The following is a 23,986-nucleotide window of genomic DNA, read 5'->3' as shown; positions in this document are numbered from 1 at the left end:
GGTGGTAAAACCTGAGCAAAGCAACTATGTGATATCCAGAAGGGCTTAGGGTGCTGATTGGATCCACATGTCACAACAAAGCATGAGGGAAAGACAACCAGCTCAAATATGAGCAGATTGAGCTGCAGCACTGAGGGATGCAGTATGTATGTCACAGAGCCTCATCACAGAATGGGAATTCAGCTTCATCTCTCTGGGAGATGTTACTCTGCCTTCATACAGTCCTTCCGTTGGTGTCCAACCTTTGGGTTTCCCTCGACTGCACTGAGTGAAGAGGAATGGTCTTGGGCTGTTTGTAAAATGTATTACTTTTGAAGTCAGAAATATCCATGTGACTTGATATTTCATTACTTTATTATTTTAATTATATTTTAATAATTTATATATATTTATAATATTTTATTTATATATATTTATAATTATATTTTTAATAATTTTATTATTTTAATTGTATTATTTTAAAAATAATTACTATGAATGGAAATGCTTATAAATAGACCAAATTCAGTCAAGCTTTGAAAAACACCAGCAAACAAATTATTTTTAAGAAATCACCTGTGAATAAGATGTCATGTTTCAATGAAAATAATTCTAGAGGAAGTCCATCCCATGTAGTTCTGTATATTTTCTAGAAAATAACAAGAGATCTCTCTTGTTTCTGATAGTAGCTCAACAACCACTAATGTTCTAAAAATAAGAAACACTATGATGTCAGTAGAATAATAATCATTAATATTAAGCTAGATCCCTCAGCAGTATAGCTATCTTAGGTTTAACAGGCAGTAAAACAGTTTTAAAAAAAAAAAAAAAAAGTGTTTTATTTTTCAGTGTTGCCTCCTGAGTCCCAGTATGGTAAATTCTTTAAATTAGTGTTACATCAGTTGAAAGCACTTTAAAAGATGAGAAATTTCCAGTTTCTCAGTATTCAGAGTAATAGCCATTGGCCATTGTTACAGCAATGCCACAAACTAGAGGTAGGAGAAAGCAATCTCATAATTATAGCAAACTTCTTCTGAGAAGATCTGCCTATTTGAATTTTAATGCTGGCAGAAACAGAAGTAAATTGTTTTCCATGGGTTACAAATATCTCCTATTAAAAAGGCACATGAGAATCATGAATTAAAAAAGCAATTTAAGAGAGATGTTGAGAGAATCAGGTTATCCAAGGCAGTGTGGTGAACTTGCTTGCTGGATGCAGACCAGAAGTGAAAATGCACATAAATGCTTGAAGAAGAAATAAAATAATCAGGAGCTTGTCTACCTCCTGTAGGTAATAAGCTATCTATTATCAAGTGGTATAGAAACTCACAGTCTTCATCTTTAGGTCCCAGGAGGGATGTGGGAGCTGTAGGATTCATTCCCCCATTGATAGATTTCTGACTGCGTTAATAGTTGGTGTTCATTTCCAAAGAGTGTTTGTGGAGATGGGCTGGGTAATGTGTGGTCTGGGACCAATTGAATTTATCTTCATCATCTATTTCCCTTTTTTGAGTAGCGTGCTTTGGGAATCAGTAGCCCTCTACTTCACACTGATATTTTCATCTCCTGTTTGAAGCAGATCTTTGTGTTGCTTCTTAGGGAGGTATGTGGAAAGGAATTGTTGAAGGTCTTCAACAAGAAAGGAAACAAGGTCAGAAAAGCAGACTGGAATGATGTTCCCAAGCCATTGCTGATAGAAAAGCCAGCCCTGAAATAGTTGGTAATGGGAGCCTTGCCCTGTGCACCACAGTGAAATCAAGTGCAGCTCTTTTGATAAACATGAAACATGGTTTCTCTGCTTTTCATAGAAGAACACACAAGAAGTCTCAGGGTAACTAAAACCAGCTGCTGCAGTCATGAATTTTTATGAAGGGCTTTCTGGCAGCCATATTAAATAGTGCCTTTAGTCCACGTCTGCTCTCTGAAGTAATTTCTCTAACAGATTCAAATGAGTGATTTGTTGTAGCAGAGGCTGCAATTTAAAGCTACTGGTCCCTACAACAAAAAGCTCTTCTAATTGTCAATGTTTTCTCATTTGCAGTTTCTCTTCCACTTAGGGTGATACTAGTAAGTAGAAGAACTATTGAAAGGAGGGGAAGAGGGGATGTTCTTTCATTCCTCAGGATTCAGTTTGTAATGCCTGTTTTAACATCAGTTGAATTCCTCTACAACCTGTCCTGGATTTGGGACTATCTGAATTCTTTATGTACATGGCTTCTCTGAAATGAGCATCAGCAAGAGTTCACTCTTGAAGGACTGATGTCTCAAAAGTTGGACCAGCAATTATCTGATATTTATTTCCTATGTGAGCCCACGTTAATTCATTGAGCAATATTTCATCTGTGTACCTTCAAGGCTCATAAAGGGAAAGCTACAAGTTATGCAGTGCAGATGAGTTCAGCGAAGTCTCCTTCGTAACGTTTCTAGTGTTCACCACAAACTTTATGGACTTCTAGAACATCAGAGAAGGTCCTTCTCCAATCAGGTTATATAATAAAATTATGGAATGATCGAATGATCAACTATCGGTGGTATAACCTTCTCCTTTCCTTGTTATCACTATCTTTTCCAAGAGGCTGTGTCCTGGTACAGCTTGGCCTGTTGCTCTGTAGCCTGGTGTTTGCAATTATAAGTAGTGCTCATAAACATTGCTAACTGCTGAAAACTGGATTGGGAGTGTATTTTGCATTTCTGGCTCTATTTTTGTGAACACGCAGCTCTAGATGGATTTCACAGTGTTTCTTCGTGTTTTTTTTCTTGTGTGATTGCAGCCCAGCTGTATAGAGCTTAAACAGTAATGAAATGGATTAGTGAAAACTGTACATAATGACCTCTGATTTCCTCTTAGGAGGTGCAGTCCTCCTCCGCCCCCTCCCCCCCCTTAATTATCCACTGCAGTCTGCAGTTCTGTTGTTGCTTTTGAGGCTGACGTTCATTTTACCTAGTCCATTCTTGCTTATTCCAAGGTGTAATACTTCTTAAAGCTTTTTGTTGCAGGAGAATGCATTTAAGGATAATATTGATCTGTAAAAGCAAATAATGTGAGATGAGGCCCATACACCCCTTCCCAGCCATGCATAGAGACAGAGAAAGAGAACTGAAGGAGATCATGGAAGTCAGCATCAACTGACAGCAAAAGCAAAAATCCTTTTGGGTTCTCATCACATGCTTTTGTGTACTGAAAGAAGTTGAAACTTCTGTATGACTACATAGGATGCCACCTGCTCATCTGGCATTTCTCAAAGAATAGTTATTTTGTAGTAGAAAATTCTCTTATATCAATTATCCTAAGCAGTCTGTTTTTATTTCTTAATCTGGATTTAGTTGAGTTCTCCCCTGTGATGGATAAAGGAAGGTGCAAAACAAGCTTTTAGTACAGCAGTTGATGCTTATTCCTCAAAAGCAAATAGAGCAAAGATAGCAGGTAACAACTTGACTAATCGTTTCAAAAAAAAATTTAAAAAAAATCTGATGAAATTCTGTATCTGGAAGTGAAATTAAGTTATTCTGTGGAAAATATTGTACTTAGTTGAAATGTGAAATAAAAACTACTATTTAAAAATGTATGTATCGTCTGTGACAGAATAGTACATCTGTCCTAGGTCAGTGACAACAATACAGCAATGAATTTTTAAACTTCGTTGTGAACAGAAGGAGGACACCACCCTTCAGTACAAATCCCCTTCCTTTCAGTCTTGCCCTACATACCTACATTCATGTGCTCAGACTGAAGTGTGTAAATGTTTAATGAGTCTCTCCCGGGTCAGCTCCTGTTAATGTGTGTGCATAGCAGCCTGCAGAATTTAAATCTTAGTTTCTGGCAGAGTGCCTGTAGGTTTTAGTATACTATAAGGGGGTAAAAAAAGAAGCAAGCTGCCATTGAAAGCTGGTGAACTGACACAGCAGACAAGCTGCAGCCTATCGTGAGTGTAAAAATATGCCTGCTAAACCATATTTAGACAAGCTTTTTGGGCATGCACTCTTCCTTCCATTGCAAGAGTTACTGGTTTGAATTCATTTTTCATCGGGTAATTGACATTTAAAATGTTTTCAAATGAATATTATTTAATAAAACAAAACAGTGAGGAGTTAAATGGATGACAAGGCTTATGCTTACATCAGGTTAGGGATCCAAAGACCATGCTGCAAAGAGGGGGTTGGAGGCTGAAAGTCAGTTTACCATCTTGCTTTTTGCTGTTGTTTGTGCTGGGGGAAGGGGAGGCAGCTCCTGGACAGTTTTATTCTGCAGGGCTTTGTGATTCTCCTCACCCCTGGAAGCTTCAGGGGACAGCTGGAGACACAGCAGGCAGCTTTCAGTTCAGTGGAGATGGGGGGAAATGTGCCAATGACTGCTTTCTGTCTTGCCCAGGCAAATTTACAAATGAAGGAACTGCTAAGAGGAAAAAATGTAGTCTTTGAAAAAAATTCAGATGAACTTTTTAGGGATTTTCAGTTTCTTACGAGCACTGACACAGTAGGAAATCCATTCCCCTTGCAGCTGCTGGATCTCATGGTGACAGTTAAGAAAATGCGGATGTGTTCCCTGGAACTTGGCAGAAGTCACTCACTGAATGCCTTTAACACAGGCCATCAAGCTACTTTCATCTGTAATCTTCCTTTTTTCTTTCTTTTTTCCTCACTGAGCTATAATTGAAGTAACACCTTTAAAGTACTAGCAATGTTTTCTTAGTTTCTTGACATCATCTGTCTTTTCTGCTAAATTTTAAGCCCATGGTGGTAGAAAACATTCTAGTTCCCTTCACAAAATAGCAAGCAGAGGGAAATGCAAGTGTGTGTTTTAATCCTACTTGAAAACAAAAGTTGTGTTGTGGGAAGCCTTTGAATCCTTTGTGTGTGCTGATTGTGGGTAGAGATGTCTGAACTCCATCCAAAGACATGTAGAGGGCACTGTCATGTTTACTCAACATCTGGGAGGCACACCAGCTTTCCTGGAAGTCATCTGGTGCAAAAGCTGCTCAGAAGTGGCGCTTTGAGGTCTGTCTGAGAGCCACCACTGCTGCAGGCTAAAAAGGACGAATTCCCTGTGCAAGGGAGTCTGGCATCTTTGGTGTGGTTGGAAGCAATGGAAGAGAGTGGCTTTTGAGCTGCATCAGTCAGAATCTAAATAACAGAGAAATCAATGCACGGGAGAAATAAACCATGTCCTTTAAGTAAACAAGGCTGGATCACTTCCTCATTCTGATAATCCTTTAAAATCGATGCTGTTTTATTCCCACTACATTTGCAGCATGCAGCTCACCATTGCAGGCAGGGTTTATGAAAGTTAGAAAAATGCAGAAGAAGGGCTGGTTTATTATTATTCCAACCCTAAACCTGTGCCAGACTGTTAATGTCTTGATGCTTATTCAAGTGTCAGGGAGGGCTGACAGATGTCAGAGTAAATGGGAGGCTGTCAATGAGGAAATGACTTACAATTCACAGGGTGATGGCTGCAGGCTGTCAGGTGGGATGGAGAGGATGGCAGCTGAAAGAAGAAAGGGGTGGAGGCAAGAGCGAGTGAGGATGGAAATGTCTCCTTGTCTGGTGAGTCAGGGAAAGCCTCCAGCAACAGCAACCCTAAATCAGTACTAAACAAAAATTTAGATCCTAACATCTAGGCTTTGGAACAACGCTAGTAAAGGAAGGGCTTAGGGCTTTAAAACCAAGGTGTGTGGCAGTGACAAAGAATCATTTGTAGTTATCCATCAAGGGCTGGAGTCAGATCACCTTTGGTATTCTAGCTTCTCCTGCATTCACACTTCATCTGTGTACCATCAGATAAGGTCCTAGAGAAGAGCTATTACCCACAGTTTAAAAATCTAATAATTGCCCTCAGAGAAAGTTTCTCCATCTTTCGGACAAAGTAGAATACCAGTCAAATCTGCAGCTAGAGGAAAAGATTCATTTGTAAGACTTTGGGGAAGTTGTATCCATATAAACAGGAAATCTAATTCACTCAGGTCCTTTTATTCACTTGGGTTCAGTCAAATGCAGCCATAAATAATGCAAGTGGCAGCAGTGAATCAACAACTTGCTTAGGAGGTAATAAATCAGTTGTAAGCCAGACAAAGCTGGTATCACCTTTACCTGCCTCCTAAGGTATGTATTTCCCAACATAGAAAGGATATCAGGAACCTGTCAAACATCTTGCATTGTGCTGTACTCTTTTTGATGGTTTCAGACTTGGTAAGCACCCCTAACAGTCTTGACAAAGTTATGCTTGCTTGAAAGGAGATTGAGCCATTTTCTCCTCCTATACTTTAAAAATAAGCTAACTCTTTTTCATAGCAGCTAAGGGTTTCTCACTGTATTAACATCCAACATAGAATTCAACATGTTTGTGCCCTGCTTTTGTCATCCAGGCAGAGCCTTTCCAAGCAGTGTGGAGATCCTTTAATGATAGACTTCAGAGTCTACCCAGTCCAGCTTGGCTCCTGAAGCGTGTTGTCATGAAATACATAATATAGTTAATGTATGTAGTTAAGAATTAAAAAAAATATTTTTTTCATTAAATCATAAAAAAGAAGAGGGCATGGGACTATCAGGTAAGAAGTTGCTTGAATCTTCCTTTGTCATACTACTGAGGCAGATGCTTAAGGTAAGGTTTAAGTGATCAGCTGAACTTAGGACTCCCACCCCCAATACAAAGATGTACACCTTATATTAAACCTGAAGCAGTTTTTTGTAAATCAAGATGAGAGGTTTGGTATCAGGTTCTGCAAATGCTTTCCACTGGTACAGATGTCTCAATTTCAGCGGGAGTTCTGCGCACAGATTTAAATGCATGTGCTGATATTGCCAGATTGGTGCTTACTTTTGAATTTGAGATGAATTCAAATTCTAAATCTTCTCATTGGTCTGAATCAAGAATGTGTTGTGGATGGGATTCTGCTGAGTATTTTTAAATTGTCAAATGCATATTATACACTGACTTGTCTGCAGCGAGTTAAATGCTACTTTTCGTTTACTTTGACCTTCCTCTCATTTAAAACCACAGGTTAGTTTTGGCAAGTGTTAATAGCTATTAAATGATTGGTGATCTGTTTTTAATATGATCCTAGTTCAAGTTCAATACAAATAAACACATGCCTTAAATGAAACCTGATGTCTTCCTGCTTCATGCAGGGAAGTGCTGCAAACCACAGGGTAGAGATTGAGAGATTTACACAACAGCAAGCATTAAAATACAAAAAGAATGGACATCAACTGTTTTCTCTTCATTTGTTGATGGTTCCCTTGGAGCTGAAGCAGGCAGCCAGCAGCTAGCTGAGCTGATCGTGCACGTAGTGGAAGTTAGTCTACAACAGAAATTGCATAGAGTTAGAACACGTCAGTATTTACTATCAGTGTTTCCAAGCATGGTGATTTTTCTGAAGTTTCATTTCCTCACATCATACGATGTCATGAAATTTCTATAAGATATTATTCATTTTTTCCCCATTTTCTATGCTGTTTAATTCTTATGCCTTGGAGAAACACTAGATAGTTTCAGAGAATAAGTTGATATTAGGCTTATCAGCCAAACTGCCAGTCATCAGAAAAGTAACCTAAATAATCTTGAAAAAAACACATTTCCATTCTATGCAAGCACTGCAATGTTGGAAGTTGGACTCCACCTTCTTAAGCAATTGTTATCAGCACTGGTGGTTCAACCCACTTTCTGAAATGGGTCAGGAACCTGGTTATCATTGGCCTGCATGGAAGTTTTGCATGCATTTGTTGTCTCAGGGATTACCAGTGGCTATTAGATACAAGAATTTCTTCTCTCCTAAAATGGCAGTAGTTTTGAAGCAAAACATTCACTTTTCACATAGTCGTCACATTTCCTTGAAAAAATACTTTTTTACAGAGATAATAATAGTGGATAGAAGATGAGATTTTTGGATCAGGTTTTTCACAAGCCCATGCAGGGGGGGAAAAAAAAAAAAAAAAAAAGAGGCTGGATTTGCAATTTGACTTCGTGATGTACTTCCACAACAGTGGAGGGGTCTGTGTTGGAGCCCAGTATAAATGCCAGCTTTGATGCCTGCAGATCCAACTGCCACAGATCAAGTCTGTGTTGCAGGAGAACATTGCACAGCAATTGCATTTAGTGTGCATTGATCTAATTTAATTTGCTCCCATTTAGAGGTTTTTTTTTTAAGCTTTTGTTTGAGATTGATTTCCTTAATGCCTTGCCACTGTGACCAGTACCTTATAAAAATAGTAAGCATAAATAAGTACAGCATTAGAGCAATCCAGATTAGGCATGTCCTGTGCTTGGCGTGTTGACTTGTAATTGTGTTTCTCTCACCTCCTGCAATTTGTGACCTGCTCTGAACTCTTGCCAAGTTATTCATAACCGCCTGCACTGCTGCAGCGAGGCCAGCACACAAACTGCCTCGCTTGCCCAATGCTGTAGCCTTTGCCAGTTTTGCAGCAGCACTGATTCATTGGCACTGCACTGGCTCCTCGCACCTCCCCTTGGGCAGCCCTTTCCATTGGCAAGCCCATACTCTACCTCAGAAGAGTATTTCTGCTTGAAGTCAGAGGTTGTGTCTTAAAATACAGGAGAGGAGGGGAGGAGAAAATCAATGTGTCATCTACGGATGAGGCAAAAAGGAGAAATGGGAAATCCTTTATCTGGGTAAGATCTTTTTTTTCCAGAGATTTCTTGTACATATGCTAACAAGTTCTGGCTGGTGAAGAGACTTCTAAAGCAAGCAGGAATGAAGCAAGAAGATTAAATAGTGCATTGCGTTGGGAAATTTGTTACAGACAGGAAATGGAGCTGGGACCATTACTGGGCTCTGCTCTAGCCCAGGGAGGATACGTAGCACCATCCTCTGACGTTTGTCAAACTGGGAAAAGGACAAAGCTGTGTGTGTGACTGCTGGGGCCTCTGACTTGGCCTTGTGTCATCTTCTGCAGAAATTACCTTCCACTGTCATTTTGTTGTATCACATGGTGATGTTGAGCAGAGGGTCAGGATGGGCGTTGGTGCAAATCCTGAAGTTCAGGATGTGTGCGTCATTTCTCGAATGCTCTGGAAAGCTGCAAGCATATCTACCAAGACCCAGTCCCAAAAGGAGATTGGTACAGTGGTCCATTTACTACCTGTTAGCTTCCCAGCTCAATTATTTTAAAAACTGACTTTTAAAATATTTCCTTCTAGAGAATGAATTTATCAGAAGTGAAAGTGTGACTCTATTTGCTCCATTTAACAACCCTGCAAACATCTTCTGAGAGGGACTAGGCTGCTGGTGGGACCACTGGAAAAGGGGTAACGGCTTTAAGTTGCACCAGAGGAGGCTGAAGTTGGGTATTAGGAAAAATTTATTCTCGGAGTGGTGAGGTGTTGGCGCAGGCTTCCCAGAGAGGTGGTGGAGTCAGTGTTCCTGGAGGTGTTTGAGGGATGTGGTCAGAGGGGTATGAGTGGGGATAGATTGGTGGTTGGACTAGATCTTAGATGTCTTTTCCAACCTTAATGATTCTATGATTCTAAAGAAAGGACAGAGGTAGACTCGGCTGTGCGACTGCCTTCAACACGGGCCTGGCTGAAGGAGCTCTGGATGATGCCATTGCATACAGAAATAGCAGCCAGAGGCACGTGTCTGATTTAACTCCTTGGGACAGTTTTTCTTCCATTAATGAGGGATTTGATGCTTGTACATAGCTTCAGACATAAATGGTCAGCTCGATCCAGCTTACGCTACTTGCCTGGAGCATGCTGGGCAAGCCCAATCCTCTCAGGCCGTGGGAACGGCGGGAGGATCGCGGCAGCCAAGGCGCTGCAGCATCGCTCACCCTCCCTCCATACCGCCGGGCTGCGCTCCGCCCAGAGTCGCCGGGGCGAGGTCTGCACCGCTCCGCCTCCGGCGCTCCGCCCTCCGCCGGCCCCGCAGCCGCTGGAGAGCGGCGTCTGCCAGAGGCAGCAGCGCGGTGCGGCCGGAGTGCCGGCGGACGCCTGCGGGTAGGTCTGGGGGCTGCGTGTACGTGTGCCGTTGTGGTACGGGTGGGACGCGGTGCTGCGACAGGTGGGGGCTGGAGGCGAGACCCAGATATTTGTGAAAACAAATAGAAAGTGTTGATGGATCAGGGGCTGTAGTCCCATCAGAGAGGAATGCTTGCTGAAAACCTGGAAGTTTCTTTTCACGAGCTTGTTTAACTGGTGGTGAAGGCAGGAAGGAATTGTGCATGGATTACGTTGCCAGTTTATGCTATGTGTCATCTTAGATTTTAGAGCTGACGGTACCAAGCAGGTGGGTTCTTCCAGTTGCGTTTTACTACCTGGGCTCTTCGGTTTTGATGTTCCCTTTGGAAAAGTTGCTACCAGGCTTCATGCTTAAAACTCAGTAGAACTGGTGTCCTCTGATCAGCTGCGAAAGAGTTCTGTGGCATTCAGAGCTGAAGATGCTTGTCTCTGCTGATGGCAGGGATGCTTTGTGGCTCTCAACTTTCCGGAGCACCAAGCGCTAGGTGTCGCAGAGAGGAGAAGCATAATAAGCACCACATGGTTCTCGTGCTGCAGAGCCTTTCTGTCTGAGTTGAAGGGCTTTAAAGTTTTTTTTTCCTTTTTTTTCTGATGGGGTGGGGTGGGGTCATAGAGTCCTTACAGTTGAAAAGGGCCTTAACAAGATCATTTAGTCCAACTGTCGAAACATCATGAGTTTGCAGTCAGTTTGTGCTGCAGTGCTGGAGCAGTGTTCATTTGAGCTGTTCTGATTTTAATAGAGTCATCACGGGTAGAAAATGTGGTAGGAGTTCTGTGCAATGACTTACAAACAGATGAGTTTGTGGTAGCACAGTCTTGGCGTGGGTGTGTTCTTCCCACTACATCCCTGTTCATTCTGTAGAGCTCCTTTCATTTGTTGTGATCGTTCTCCCCCATTTGCAGAGATTAGTGTCAGAGCTTCAGCTCTGAGCTGTCAGAGGAGATTTAGTTTAAAGTACAGTCTTGACAAGACAGCCATCGGCTTCTGGAGGTAAAGATGATGATCTAAGCTGTTTATTTGTATCTTCATGCAGTGTTCTTAAATGAAAAACTAATTCCGTCTAACTCAGCATGTTTCTATTTTCTTCACTCTACTGTTTTTTTGCTGTTCATATGGACAGTATAGAAAAAATGTTCTCTGCTGGAATGGAGCAGATGTGTTTCAGTGACAGAGACAGAACGTTCATCTGTTCCTGCTTTAGAATCCTTTCCAAAATGTTGGCGGGTATGCAGGTGTACTCTGCATGCACTGACGTGCATTCTTTGCTTGGTGTGGTTTTGTGGGACTGAGCCACAGCACCTAAAAAACACTTGGCTACAAAATGACCTTGCTAACAGAAGTTCCAGAGCGCATTTTGCAGCTGCAGTTGAGAAAATCTGTTGTTTGGTGGGCATGGTGATGATGGGTTGACAGTTGGACTAAATGATCTTGGAGGTCTTTTCCAACCTTAATGTTTCTGTGAATCTCTCAATTAGGAAATATTTCTTCTCCAAAGATATGGTAAAGTATTGGCACAGGCTGCCCGGGGAAGCCATATAGTCGCTGTCCGTGGAGGTGTTCAAAAGCCTGGAGATGTGGCAATGAGGGACATAACATGGTGGGGATAGGTTGGTGGTTGGACTAGATGATCTTAGAGGTCTTTTCCACTCTTAATGATTCTATGATTGACAACCAGGAGGCCAAGACTATTTCCAGCCAAAAGCTAATGTTAATTTCTCCTCTATTACAGCTGCTGTGAGAAAAAAAGCATTAAAGAATCCAAATCCCTACTTCTAGAAACATGTGTAGGTTGTGCTTAATGTGCTGATGGGACCATGGAAACAATAGAGCTCAGTTTCCCTAGGTGGCTCTGAAATAGCAGAATGTGACTCAGATCCACGTGCTTAGAATACTTTGGTTTTGATTCATTGAAACACATCTTCTCTCCACAGTAAAATGTTCCCTGTGTCACCTGCCCCTCCCATGGGGCTAGGTGTTCTGCTTATACCTTGTCGCATTTGACAATAGGGCCAGAAATACCAGGTCATACACCAATGGAGAGAGGAGCCTGGGATGTTGTGAGTTGGCATCATTCCGTGCATTGAGGTGTTGAGATTCATAACCAATAAGACAGAGGATAAATATGCTTGAATCAGAGTGGAATATTTTTGGAGATAATTGCTCTCGCCAGGTACCAAGCCAGGTGCTTTCTGCTTGAAAGCAGCAAGCTGACCTGACTGTATCTGCCCATCAGAGCTGTGAGTTGATCTTCCCTTATACATCCTTCAGAGATTGTAATGCTCTTTACTAGTGTTTATGAACATCCTTTCACAACACAAGCTGGTGTGTGTTTGCTAAATGCCATATCTATTGTGTGTTGATCTGAAAGGTGCAGACCTTTCCAAGGCAAAGTAGCAGGTTGGTTGCAGAGTCCTAGGATCCTCCTTCCACTGAGACCCATTGCTGCTCTAGAAATCTCTGATTGATATCCAGCTAAGATAAAAAGGTATCAGGCAAGTACCACTGGCTTGATGAAGAACTGTGTTTGCTCTTAACTGCCAGAATAGGACCACCCTTTTTATCTTAAGCCTACATTTATTTTGCTTGTTTGTCTTTGTAACCTGCAGAAACTGGATGCAAATTTCTTCAACCAACTGTAGGTCTGTTACTGCTGGTAAAAATTCTGTACCGTTCATGGAAACGCCTGTTTTCACTAAATGCAAGACCAGAGATTGCTTGAATCTCTTACCTCAAACCAGCATCCAAGTGGAAAAGTGATTTTTGATGATGAGGTTTTAGGTAGAACCAGTTAAATAAACTTAAATGCGCACTGTTATTTAACACGATTTGAGCTTGTTGTAAAATTACAACCTGTATGTCTGTTCTAATTATGAAAGGGGATGATGTTCTCTTCTTAGGCATGCTGTAGGTTTTGCCGTAAGACCAAGCATGGATGTCTGCAAACAGTTTTTGAATTCAAAATATGTCATGGTGATGGGTTGGACTTGATGATCTTAGTAGACTTTTTGAACCTTAATGATTCCATGGTTCTGTGATGTTTTGATGAGGTTGAGGGAGGAACCATGTCAAGAGAGCTTCATGCTCGTGGATAGGACCATGCTCCTTGGCATTAATGTGGTGTGATGCACTTTCTGTGCCCTTTTGAAAAATGATCTTGGAACTTAATGAAAGGAGGTAACCCCACACTAATCCCTCACTGTCAAGGAGAGGAATGTGGTAATGAAAAACTGAGGGACTCTAGTAAAGCCACGTGAGGGGTTTTTAGTAGAGTCGGGAGATCCAGGCTCTCAGCTGTCATGTCTGGGCACTGAGATGATGCTTTTTGTAGTTGACTGTGGACACATGTGTAAACAGTTAGGAAGCTCATTATCACTGTGAGCTGGTTCAGATCCACTCTTTACCACTGATCCTTGCAGATAAAAGTCTGGTTTTTTTTTGGCCTCAGCTTCTGAAGTGGGTTAGGTTTATGGAGGCTCATTGCATAAAATGGATTGTGTCTTTCAAGGCTGTTGAAAGCCACTCCCAACTCCATCAACAGCATCAATTTTTTGTTTTTTTCACTTACATGAGGAACAGAGCAGAGGCTGAGTTGGAAGCTTGTGGGAGGCACAAAGCATGGTATGGAAATGATGGAGAGTTGGAGCTCTGATTCACTGGTGGGGATGGCATAACATGGATGGCATCAGCTCCCAGCTGGCCACCCCACCCCACTCTCCATTCCTTGACAGCTGAGCCACTCTGAATCACCTGCTGAATCACTGTTTCCAGTGTGATGTTTTGAAGGAAATCATCACTGCTGTTGGATTGCCTTAAAACTCCTGACTGCAAGCTGCACGAGTTCATCAGCTGATGGGGAGAGCTCAGCTGATGGATAGCTGCTCCAACCCATAGAACTGTAGGGAACTGGTGGAAGGAGCTTGACGGAGCTGGTGTGAGGCTGCCTGCAAGCAGAGGTGGGATTCATGGGTGAGCTTCTTCTCCTTAGTGTTTAGATCTTGACAACTGTAATATTCAGTAATCCAAATAGAACATATGGCAATACTCTTCTATATGTCTCTGGGTGCAATTAATGTGCCTCTGAAAACCTCACTCAGCTTCAGTAAGTAAAAGGAAGCAGGAATAGCATGCTTGCATTTTCTTTGCATTAAGTATGCTTGTGCTCTTATTTCAAAGCTCTGAATTTTGCCATCAGCATTTTCAGCTGATTTCTTAATGCTCTCTGTTGGACAGCCAATAAACTGTCTGTTTTGCTTGATGATATGTGACTGAATTAAATATAACTGAGGCATACTCAGCTTGTGCGTTGGTTTGGTTTTAAAGAAAGTGCTTGAAGCAAAGTCCATTAATGATTTTTTTCTGAAAGAAATACATCCTAGGACATTTAAAAAAAAAAAAAAGTGTTTTTTTATAACATGATCCTAGCAATGGTTGTGTACTGAAACTTCTTTAAGTCCAGCTATCTGCTCATAAATTTGGGTAGGAAGGAGTAGCTTCATGTGTTGTCTGTTGCTAAAGATGGGTGGTATTTCATGGCATGCTTTGGCTGATCTGATGCCTTTGCATGTGCTTTTCCATTATTTCACTCTGTGAATCACCTGAGCTTTACAGAATCACCATGGAGTGTGCAGTGGACTGTTCTTGACTCTTTAGAGGCTTGTGACATATAGTTTCTGCTGTGCAAATCCATCGTACTGCTGATAACAGATGCTTGGGTGGCTCGTGTTTTAAATCTCTCCTCTGACTCAGGAAAAAAAGCAGAATGTGGGGTTATCAAAGGGATTTACAGATTGAAACAAGCACATTAATGGAAGGATTGGTTTTGTCATGAGCTAAAATTGAAGAAAAATGTTAAAAGGGCTCTCATTGCTTCTTCTGCCCTATGAAAGCAGAGTATGGGTAGAGAGTGGAAGGGGGGCTCGTCCTTGAGGTGTGGACCTTCAGCACGTCAGCATCAGGATGAGCTTCTTGGTTATCTTGTTATCTTCTATTTTCTGTCCTTGCAGACTGAGAAATTCAAAGAAGGTTTAATGCTCCTAGGATCCTGGAACTTCAGTTTCGAGTGACTCAGGCTCTGCCTGGTTACTGTGCCAAGGTTCTCATACATGAGCTATTGGTCAGCAGCAGTGCATCTGACCTTCCCACATATCAGCTGGCTCTATTTTTAAAAAGAATGAAGAAAGCATTCCTTTCCGCATTCAGGAGGAAAATGCCTTTTATTGCAATCCACTTCCTGGTCTGTTTTTTTTTGCTTGCTGATGTTTTTCATTTGTAGCCTATTGTTGCCTGGGCAGTTATTTTGAGAGCTTTACAAAATTGTTCGCCTTCTGCAGTTTCAGTGAAGATGAAGAAGGGGGTCAAAGCTCAATCTGGTTTCTTCTGCATCCTCTCTGCCTACAAGATACAGCTAATTAGAAATGTTTCTGAAATATTTCTTGAGAGAAAAACAATGTAGGATCTGTAAGTTGAAGTCAGAATTATACGACAAACCAAAGATACATCAGGGAAGAATTTCAGGAAACAAGGTTTGAGCAAGAACTGTTCCATGGTGGTTTCTGTGAGTAAGGTGTATGAAATGCTGATCAAGGAGTTGTCAGAGTTCTTATCTTTGTAACAGTTTGAGCTGTAGGATTTCACTTCACCTTTCAGATGCTTTGTAAACAGAGCAAACACGCCCAGGATCTATGGAATGCAAAGCGTAGTCTCTGTGTGTGGTATGCTTTGTTCTGGGGAGTCTGGAGTCAGTGCATAAAAAGCAGCACAATTTTCACCAACATTTTAGAACTACTTAGGACTGAATGTTGTTGCTGAACTCCTAAATCATACTTCATGCCTATACCTTGCAGCAAGCCTCATTCCTTCTTGCTTGTGCTTTCTCGTCTTAGTGTAGACTGTTAAGATTCATCATCCCTTGCCATAGCCCAAGTTTGTAACGGCCTCCTTTAAGAACACTTGGGGAAGTGTAATCCTTCTTATGTGTGGTTTGGGGTTTCTGACGTGTATGGCAAAGCAGCTCTTGGGGATGTGATTGCATGTTTGAGGTTTGCACTGTGTGTATAAGGAGGTGTGCTTCAATCACATAACAAATGCTGTTCGAAGTCAGAGTGATCTTTACTTACCTTAATGCTCAAGATCTCATGTTCTCTATAATGATATCAGCTGTGGAAACAAAAGTTTTATTTCTCTTTCCACAATCCATGGTTGCTGACTGCTCTCTGTCACAAAAGAGCATTGCTTAGCCAGGAAATTATTCCACTACTCTTTCCTTCAAGTCAGATCAAGTTGGAATTTAATAACAACTTTAAAAGACAACACTTGTTTCCTTTTTAAAAAAAGAGGTGAAAAATAAGTGTTTTGCATGTTAGAAATAGCCAAATGCTGTCTCTAGTAAAAAGTTCCCATTTTAACTCTCAGGATGTTTTTCATTCAAATAATCTTTTCTTGCTGATTGTCTAATTGCTGCTTGTCAAATAGTGCACTGTTGTGGTTTACTAATCTTTTCAGGTACTAAGATATGTCTGCTGCATACGCCAAGACTTTGTGGGCCAGATTCTGTGCTCTGACTGTTATTTCCACTCAAACTACTCTGAGGGCAGCGTTGGTGCTATGGATTTAGCTCCTGAGCTTCTTAGAATTAAGCAATGCTGCTTTGTATCTTCACCTCCCTTTGAGAGACAGCAAAAGGGTCTGGGTACTTGACGAACCCTGCTGGACAACCACATGTGTTGTATGAATCATCCTGTTGTCTGTGCTATATTTCTCTCTGTCACACTTTGATATCATCCCTTTTCATCACGTGGAGAACGTATCCTGGCTCTTGTTCACTTACAAGTGAAATGCTCAGAGCCCAAATCTGGGGCATACAGAACATCTCTTCCCTTGTGCAGCCTGGCATCTCACTGAAACAGAACTGAGCCGTCTCCATCAAGTAGCTTCCAGAAATAGACAGCAAACAAGTAAGCCAATATGTGCCTTGCAGGGCCATCTTTTTGGAATTTTATTTTAGTGTTATGAATCAGGATATTTGTAAACGATGTCAGGATATTTTTCTTTTCTCTTGATCCAGGCACTAGGAGGCTCTCTGTGCCTATATGTGCAGTGTAGTTTTTTCTGGAAAAAAGACCTGTATGGTTCTAGGAGTAATTGTACTAAGAGCTAGAGGACTGAAAGCTTCAAAAAGATCTCCTCCCTTCTGGAGGAGTTAGTTATTAGAATTAGGCATTGCCTACTGATTTTTATGCAGAAAATCTGGTATTTTAATGAGGAGTCATATATACTGGGCATGTGGATAAAAAGTTAGAGAAAACATTTCTGTGATTCTCGCTTGTTTGGGTTTTTACCATGGTGGAAATTAGTGATGTGGTGGAAATGGTGGCTTTTCCCCAACCTCTTTATCACTTCAGCCTTTGATGAAGTCAGATACTACCTAACGCTTTGCATGTTGGTGATTATATAAAATCATACAACCACAGCATCATTTGAATTGGAAGGGACCCTTAAAGGCCACCTAGCCCATCTCCTCTGTAATGGACACGGACTCCTACAGCTCCATCAGGTGCTCAGAGCTCATCCAGCCTGACCTTGAGTGTCTCTAGGGTTGGGGCTTTGACCACCTCTCTGGGCAGCCTGTTTCAGTGCCCCGCCACCATTTCTTCCTTATCCAATCTGAATCTCCCCTTTTTTAGTTTGAAACTACTTCCCCTTGTCTTATCACAACAGACCCTTCTGAAGAGTCCCTTTCCTAGTCAGTCCTGCACCTTGCACTCTTACACTGTAGCGTGTGTATTTCCTTTATATTTCCTTCCTATGATTTACTTCTCCCCAGTTCATCAGGCTGGAAGGAACTGAATTCCCTGGCTGAACAGCTGCACACAGTGACTAATGTGACTTTTCAGACACACTCTCCAATTTTGATGCAAATCTTTGTTGGCATCTTCAAAGTGGATTAGTACGGGTCATGCAGGGCAGGAGCTCTGCTCCCATCCCTCTCTCTGTCCTTGCAGCAGAGTTTGGCTTTCCCTTATTGTTTACTCACTGAATCCCTAAGTCTGCTGCTCTGAATGCCTCAGTTGTGCAGCCACGCTGCCAGCAGCAGGAAAGCTTTGGCTCTCAGGTCTCCAGGAATCCAGCTAATAACTTAATAGCTTCTCGTCCCTACTCAGCTCTCTCTGCAAAGTGCTTTGTTGTGAGCTGGGAGCGCACAGATGGCAGAGTGCTGCTTATCTCCAGGCTGTCACATTGGGGTTATTCTCAGAATTGGGTGCCTTTACAGAGTGAGTTTTGCTGAGGTCTGTGGCTTTAGAGAACCTTTTCCACAAATAGGATTTGGTACAATGGAGAGAAAAGCAACAGCATCTGCACTCGCAATGGCTTCGGGGCACTACAGCTTTTTTCAGATACACTCTGTAGGAATTCTCTCTACTGCTGTGCAATTGACCCAGGTTGTGATACTGTTTCTTGTTCTGTTGTTTTTTTGTTTTTGTCTTTGTTTTTTTTTTGTTTTGTTTTGTTTTGTTTTAGAATGATCCCATCTTTTGCGTGTAGAACACCATCACACCTTCTGATAATTCTCTCTTCTGTGTGTCTCTCTCCAGGAAAGGATGCCACAGACACCTCCCTTTGCAGCAATGTTTGACAGCAGCGGCTACAACAGGAATCTGTATCAGTCAAAAGAGGATGGCTGTGGAGGACTCTATTACCACGATAACAACCTCTTGTCAGGGTCTCTGGAAGCTCTGATTCAGCACTTAGTGCCCAGTGTAGATTATTATCCTGATGTAAGTATGAGATGTTGCACTGGAACCACGTTGTTCAGAATCAACAGAAACTGGACATGAGAGCAACTGTCATTTGAGAGTCTTTGGCCTGTCCAGAGGCATGTGTGCCTTGAGGTTTTTTAATATATCTTTTAGAAAAGAAGAATGATACCAAAAAGTCTTGGGGACAGGATGGTTAAGGGATGAACTATGTCACTTTCTGTTGAAAATCTCTGGCTGAAGACATAACTCTGCTTGATTTCATAGATGAATTTACAGTTCCAAGACAGGACCCTTACAGCTCCAACACAGAACTGTCCTTAAGCTCTTGGTTATCCACTAATGCTCAGTGTAAAATATAAAAATGAAGCTATTTATGTACCAATTAGTCAAACGTTATATGTTTCAAGCTCTGAGAACTGGAACGTTTTAAGTTTTGTGGCGGGTGTCATAAATACTGAACTACCAGCAGCATGGGAGTGGATTGAATAATTCAAATATACGTCTCACAGTGAGTTCAAATAATTATATGTGGAAAGCTGAGGCAAAATAAAGAACCTTTTCTTCTAGCCCCAGAATGATGAGTTACTATTTGTTCTGTAAAATTAAACTTTGCATGAATTGCTTTATCTAGAGAAGCACAGAAACAAACAATATCTGTGTAGATAGTCAATGTAGATTGGACCTGCAGCATTAATTTTATTCTCTTGTTGGACTAGAAAGAGTTATGCCATAGGGCACTGGCTCTTGCAGAGGTGTACTATAGAACAAGGGAGATGAGCTGAGGTTCTGGGTAATTTCAAGTACTAGTCTTGTAAGAACACTGTGTACAAAAGCATAGCTAAACCAGCCCAGCCCTGCCTTGTTTTGGTTTAATCTTACCTAATTTGGCTCAAGCGTGATGGTGCAGCACTGAGTCTGGAGCAATGACAAGTGTTCAATTAAGTGATTATTGCTGTAGTAATAGCACTCGGTACAGCCAAATGCAGTTTTGTTCTGCAGATACTAAAACGATTTGTCAGGAGCAGATTTTGAGAAAATGTAAAATGGTGGTGATTTACCCCTTAATCTGTCTTTCTCTTGTTTGCAGAGAACATACATCTTCACCTTCCTTCTCAGTTCACGCTTGTTCATGCATCCCTATGAGCTTATGGCCAAAGTTTGCCACCTGTGCATTGAGCAACAGAGACTAAGTGAGCCTGGCCAGGACAAGGTAATCACTCACTCTGAGAATCTGACCTTTAGTCACTAACATCTGTGGGAAATCTCCTCTCTGCTCAGACCATCCTGTGCACTGCTGCTGCTACACTTTTCATTTTACCAATGCAAGGGACAGAAATAAAAGTGATGGTTGTTAATGGCACATTCTGCAATGTTTGCTTTTGTGTTTCAGTATTCCAGATGTATTAATGTGTAGTATCAAAATGTTGGAAAGATGTAACGATGAATTAAGCACATGAATGGGGGTTTCACTGACGTGTGCATTCTTGTTTCAGTCTTTGTGGAGTGGCTTAGCTTGCTGGCCACTCACTCACATGGGAATGCATTTTTTTCTTTCTGTGCATTCATATAATGTATAGTGAAAAGGAAACAGAATGTGGATGTTGTAATATCGCCTTGTTGGCAGAAAATAACACAAATTAAGATACTTGAATCCTTGCCCCAGTTTTTCCCTGTGATGTACTGTACATACATACATAAGCGGTGAATGATGCTTACCGCTTTGATAGTTGATAATCATGAATTACGGAACCACTAATGTATGTCTTGCTCTGTGACATTCTAATAGTGAAGGGAAAGCTTATGGATATAGATATTCTAAGATTTTCCAGTAACCTGGGACCTAATTTCCAGCCCATTTAAGCTTTTCATTGGCCTTAATGGGTATTGACTCTGGCCTGTAATCCAATGAAGATTTAAATTAAGCTTAAAAAATTAACTGACCTTCATACCCTTATGCTCTGTTGTATTTTGCAGAAAGGAATTCTATTTCTTTTGGGTTAGCTGTGTTGTGTATTGCTTTTCCTCATAATGCTTCTCCTTTGTATTTTCAACTAGAACCGAATACGAAAAATTGCTCCCAAAATCCTGCAGCTCTTGACAGAATGGACAGAGACATTTCCTTATGATTTTCGGGATGAAAGAATGATGAGAAACTTAAAGGAGTTGGCACAAAGAATAACCAGTGGTGATGAGGTAAGTTACCTGTGAACAAAGTTATTGGATAAAATGCTTTGATGCTGTGCATTTGTTATTGTTAATAACATGGTATGGCTCTGGGAGATTAAGCTAACTTGTTATGATGGTTTTGAAGGCAAAAAGTGCTTTCCCATACCTAGTCTAAGAAGAAACTTTATAGCAAAAGCAGACCCTCTTCAAAGCAGAGGCAGGGTTCACCCCATCCCTAAAACCGTGAAACAATCACACAGTGTGCAGACAAGCACAACTTTGTGGAGGTTTATATTTTTCATTTTTAATTATTTTGCTTGGAAGAAGCCAGATAAAGTATTAGGAATCTTTGTAGGTAGGGAAATCCCTACCTCTGTGGTGTGAGTAACATTTGCTGGAATCAGGCCTCTGATCTTTATGTCAGTGGAGTAGTTATTGCAGTCTTGGGAAAAAATTTTAAAAGAAAAACTGGATCAAGAAGAGTCATCTTGTGTTTAAAGGATTGGATCTGGATTCAGTCTGTTGTATTCCTTCTTCTGAAAGAAGTGCATGAGAAAATCACTTCATCTTTTACTAAGTGCTGGTTCTCAGACCAAAGTAAATTTCGTGGAGGTCTTATGAAACACTCTGCTGTTTAATTGATGCTTGTCTTTTAAATACTGAAATAAACTCAAACAAAATTCAAGGTTTATTTTCACTTAGTGGAAAGGCAGTTAACAAGGTTTCAACAAGCATCTCTTGTAGCTGGCACAACTTCAAGATTGCAAAAGACATTGGAGTGGCGTTTGGAAGAGCTATAAACACAAAGAGCAATTGCTAAATGGCATCATGTTTCTAGCCTTCTTCAGCTTAACGTTGCATACATAAGCTGTTAAATAATGATATGAACAAGGCACCAAACAAGCTGTTAACAAGCTTCAATAGGTAAGCTCTACTGGGAGGAGTTGTGAGTGCTGCCAAAGCCTGAAAAGACCTTGAGAGACTATAAATAAGGGTGGAAAAGAACAAACATAAAGTTATTTGGAAACTGAGGTACATTTTTGTATCTGAAATTCTGTATGTGAAAGAGAGGAGGAACAAAAGAAGAGAGGCAAGGGGACTGAGATGCAGTATGAAGTATAAATGAAAAAGAGCAAACACAAGTTTAGAGTTGCTACAAGATATCTCTAAAGGGGACTTTGGATTGTGGACGGAACAGGTTTGCTTTTGCCATGGAGGCACCTTTCCCATAGTGTTGCTTTGTTTGCTGATATTCTTTTAATAGGAAGATAAGAAACTGCTGTTCAGATTGAGGGGAAGCAGTAAGATGGAAAATCATCTACTGAAAAGAAAGACAGAAGCTGGACAAGCTATTAGAAAATGATCCGTAGGCAGCAGTCTTACTCTGACAGGGAGCTGCAACTTTCCCTAGCTTCCAGGCTGCATGTCCATGTGACTTCAAGTTTTCCCTTAGAACAATAAAGGGAAAACAAGCATTGCAGTAAATTGACTTGCATTATTGTGAACTGCATGTAACAGCAAATGGCAACTTCCTTGGTCCTGCTTTTCTGCAGATAGCTTGGATTTGTTTTTGAGTCATTAACTTGAAACAACCTGTTCCAGTTCACCTGCCTTTTACTTGTAGCCTCCTATTCCACTTCCTGAATTATTGTGCTCCACTGCTAAGAGCTATCACTGAGAATCCAGCTAAAACCATTCACCGTATGAAGATATTGTTCCACCAAGAAAATCTATAGGATATTGAAACATTATTATTGATTTCTTAATATGTTTTTTTTAATCTCTATATTTCATGCCATTGCTGCCAGTTTTCTTCTCACTGTCCTGAGTGGTCATGCATGTGAAATATTTCCAGATATTGTTCTAGTTCCTTTTATTGCTTAACTGACCTTTGTTTCAAGTTAGGCCTTATGGAGCTTTTCACATCAGTTGCCTGATCCTTGTCTCCAGTTGCCTGATCAGTTCCATGAAAATGCTGCTCAGTGTCTTTTTCTGTAAAAAACACTCGATGGGTAGATGCAAAGCCACTCCTGTGCTGTTCAGCTCTCAGGAGTTTTAAAATATGACTAAATATCTAGTCATATTTTAACTAACTAAACTAGTATTGTTTCTTCTATCAACAGGTACAAGACTTGTTAGGAATGGTGCAAATGGAAAGCGGTGCATTTTAAAAAAAAGAACTTAAAATAAAATAGACTTGAGTTTAGGATTATCATAATTAAATCTCCCTAATTTCAAACTCTTGTTGCTGCAGCAATGTAGGATCTAAGAGACAAGTTAGTCAGAAGGTGTCCAAATAAACTGGAAGGTAAACTTGTTTAAGTATCATCTACCAGGAGAGATGAGTGTGTAATGTTTTGGGTTCAATTAAGAGTTTAAGGAACAGGATACTGCAGGCTAAGAGCTCAGGTTGCCTTGTTTTTGCGTGGTCATGCAACACAAGAATTCAGGTAGTTCAGCTTCACGAATTCACCAGTTTTCTCCCTAGTTTGGTTATCAGTTCTGGGTTGACGTAAACCACAAATTCACATGAGGTTTATTGGTTTTGTTTGAAGATTAGCCCACTGATTGTCAGGTGGTTTTCACAACAAGCCAATGTTCATCTGAAGAGTTTCAGATGCATTTTTGGTCTCAGTCACCAGCTGATCAAGAACACACTTCATAAAGTTCTCTTACATCATACTTCAGAAAAATGGGAAAGGAAAAAGGCCAGTGAAGCACACTTGTCTGTAGAAAATAAAAACACATAGAGACCAGAATGCAATTATTTACCACAGTACAATCCAAATTCAACCTTGGTTGAATACCACTGACCTCAAGAATGAATTTGACCCAAAATAGTGCTGTTTATTTGGTTAAATTTGGAAATACTTATAGCAGCTTTGGAGAGAAGGTTGAATTCATTAGAATATGGGAAAAGTTCATGTGTTTGATTGCACAGTATTTTGCTGCTAGTAGGTTTTGGACGCTCATTTTTTCAACTACTTATATTTTCCATCAATAGCTGTAGGCTGGTGTCTGGAATTTGGAAGAGGGGCCTTTGGGGGTCTGTTAAAGAGCTTTGCATCAGCATCAATCTGCTTTGATGTCATACAGACTTTAATACTGTCC

At 41.0% G+C, this 23,986-nt stretch overlaps 1 protein-coding gene across 7 annotated transcripts in view; it reads left to right on the top strand.

Moving 5' to 3' along the window:
• Nucleotides 1-23,986, top strand: part of RASGEF1B (RasGEF domain family member 1B) — a 125,901-nt gene that overhangs the window by 91,813 nt on the left and 10,102 nt on the right. For 3 of the 7 annotated variants that reach the window (XM_052682236.1, XM_052682235.1, XM_052682232.1), the window contains exons 3-5: nucleotides 18,545-18,727; nucleotides 19,797-19,919; nucleotides 20,765-20,902. In XM_052682236.1, coding sequence (XP_052538196.1) covers nucleotides 18,551-18,727; nucleotides 19,797-19,919; nucleotides 20,765-20,902 — 438 coding nt within the window. In that variant the 5' untranslated portion in view covers nucleotides 18,545-18,550. Of the gene's footprint in view, nucleotides 1-8,425; nucleotides 8,606-9,823; nucleotides 9,932-13,777; nucleotides 13,907-16,885; nucleotides 16,907-18,544; nucleotides 18,728-19,796; nucleotides 19,920-20,764; nucleotides 20,903-23,986 lie in introns of those variants that run through there. The other 4 variants (XM_052682234.1, XM_052682233.1, XM_052682238.1 and 1 more) reach the window with 4 other exon arrangements.

Source organism: Tympanuchus pallidicinctus, unplaced genomic scaffold, assembly GCF_026119805.1.
Source record: "Tympanuchus pallidicinctus isolate F22 unplaced genomic scaffold, pur_lepc_1.0 scaffold2, whole genome shotgun sequence".
NCBI lineage: Eukaryota > Metazoa > Chordata > Aves > Galliformes > Phasianidae > Tympanuchus > Tympanuchus pallidicinctus.
Note: the sequence above shows the minus strand (reverse complement) of the source record. Positions and strands in the feature narration are given on the sequence as shown.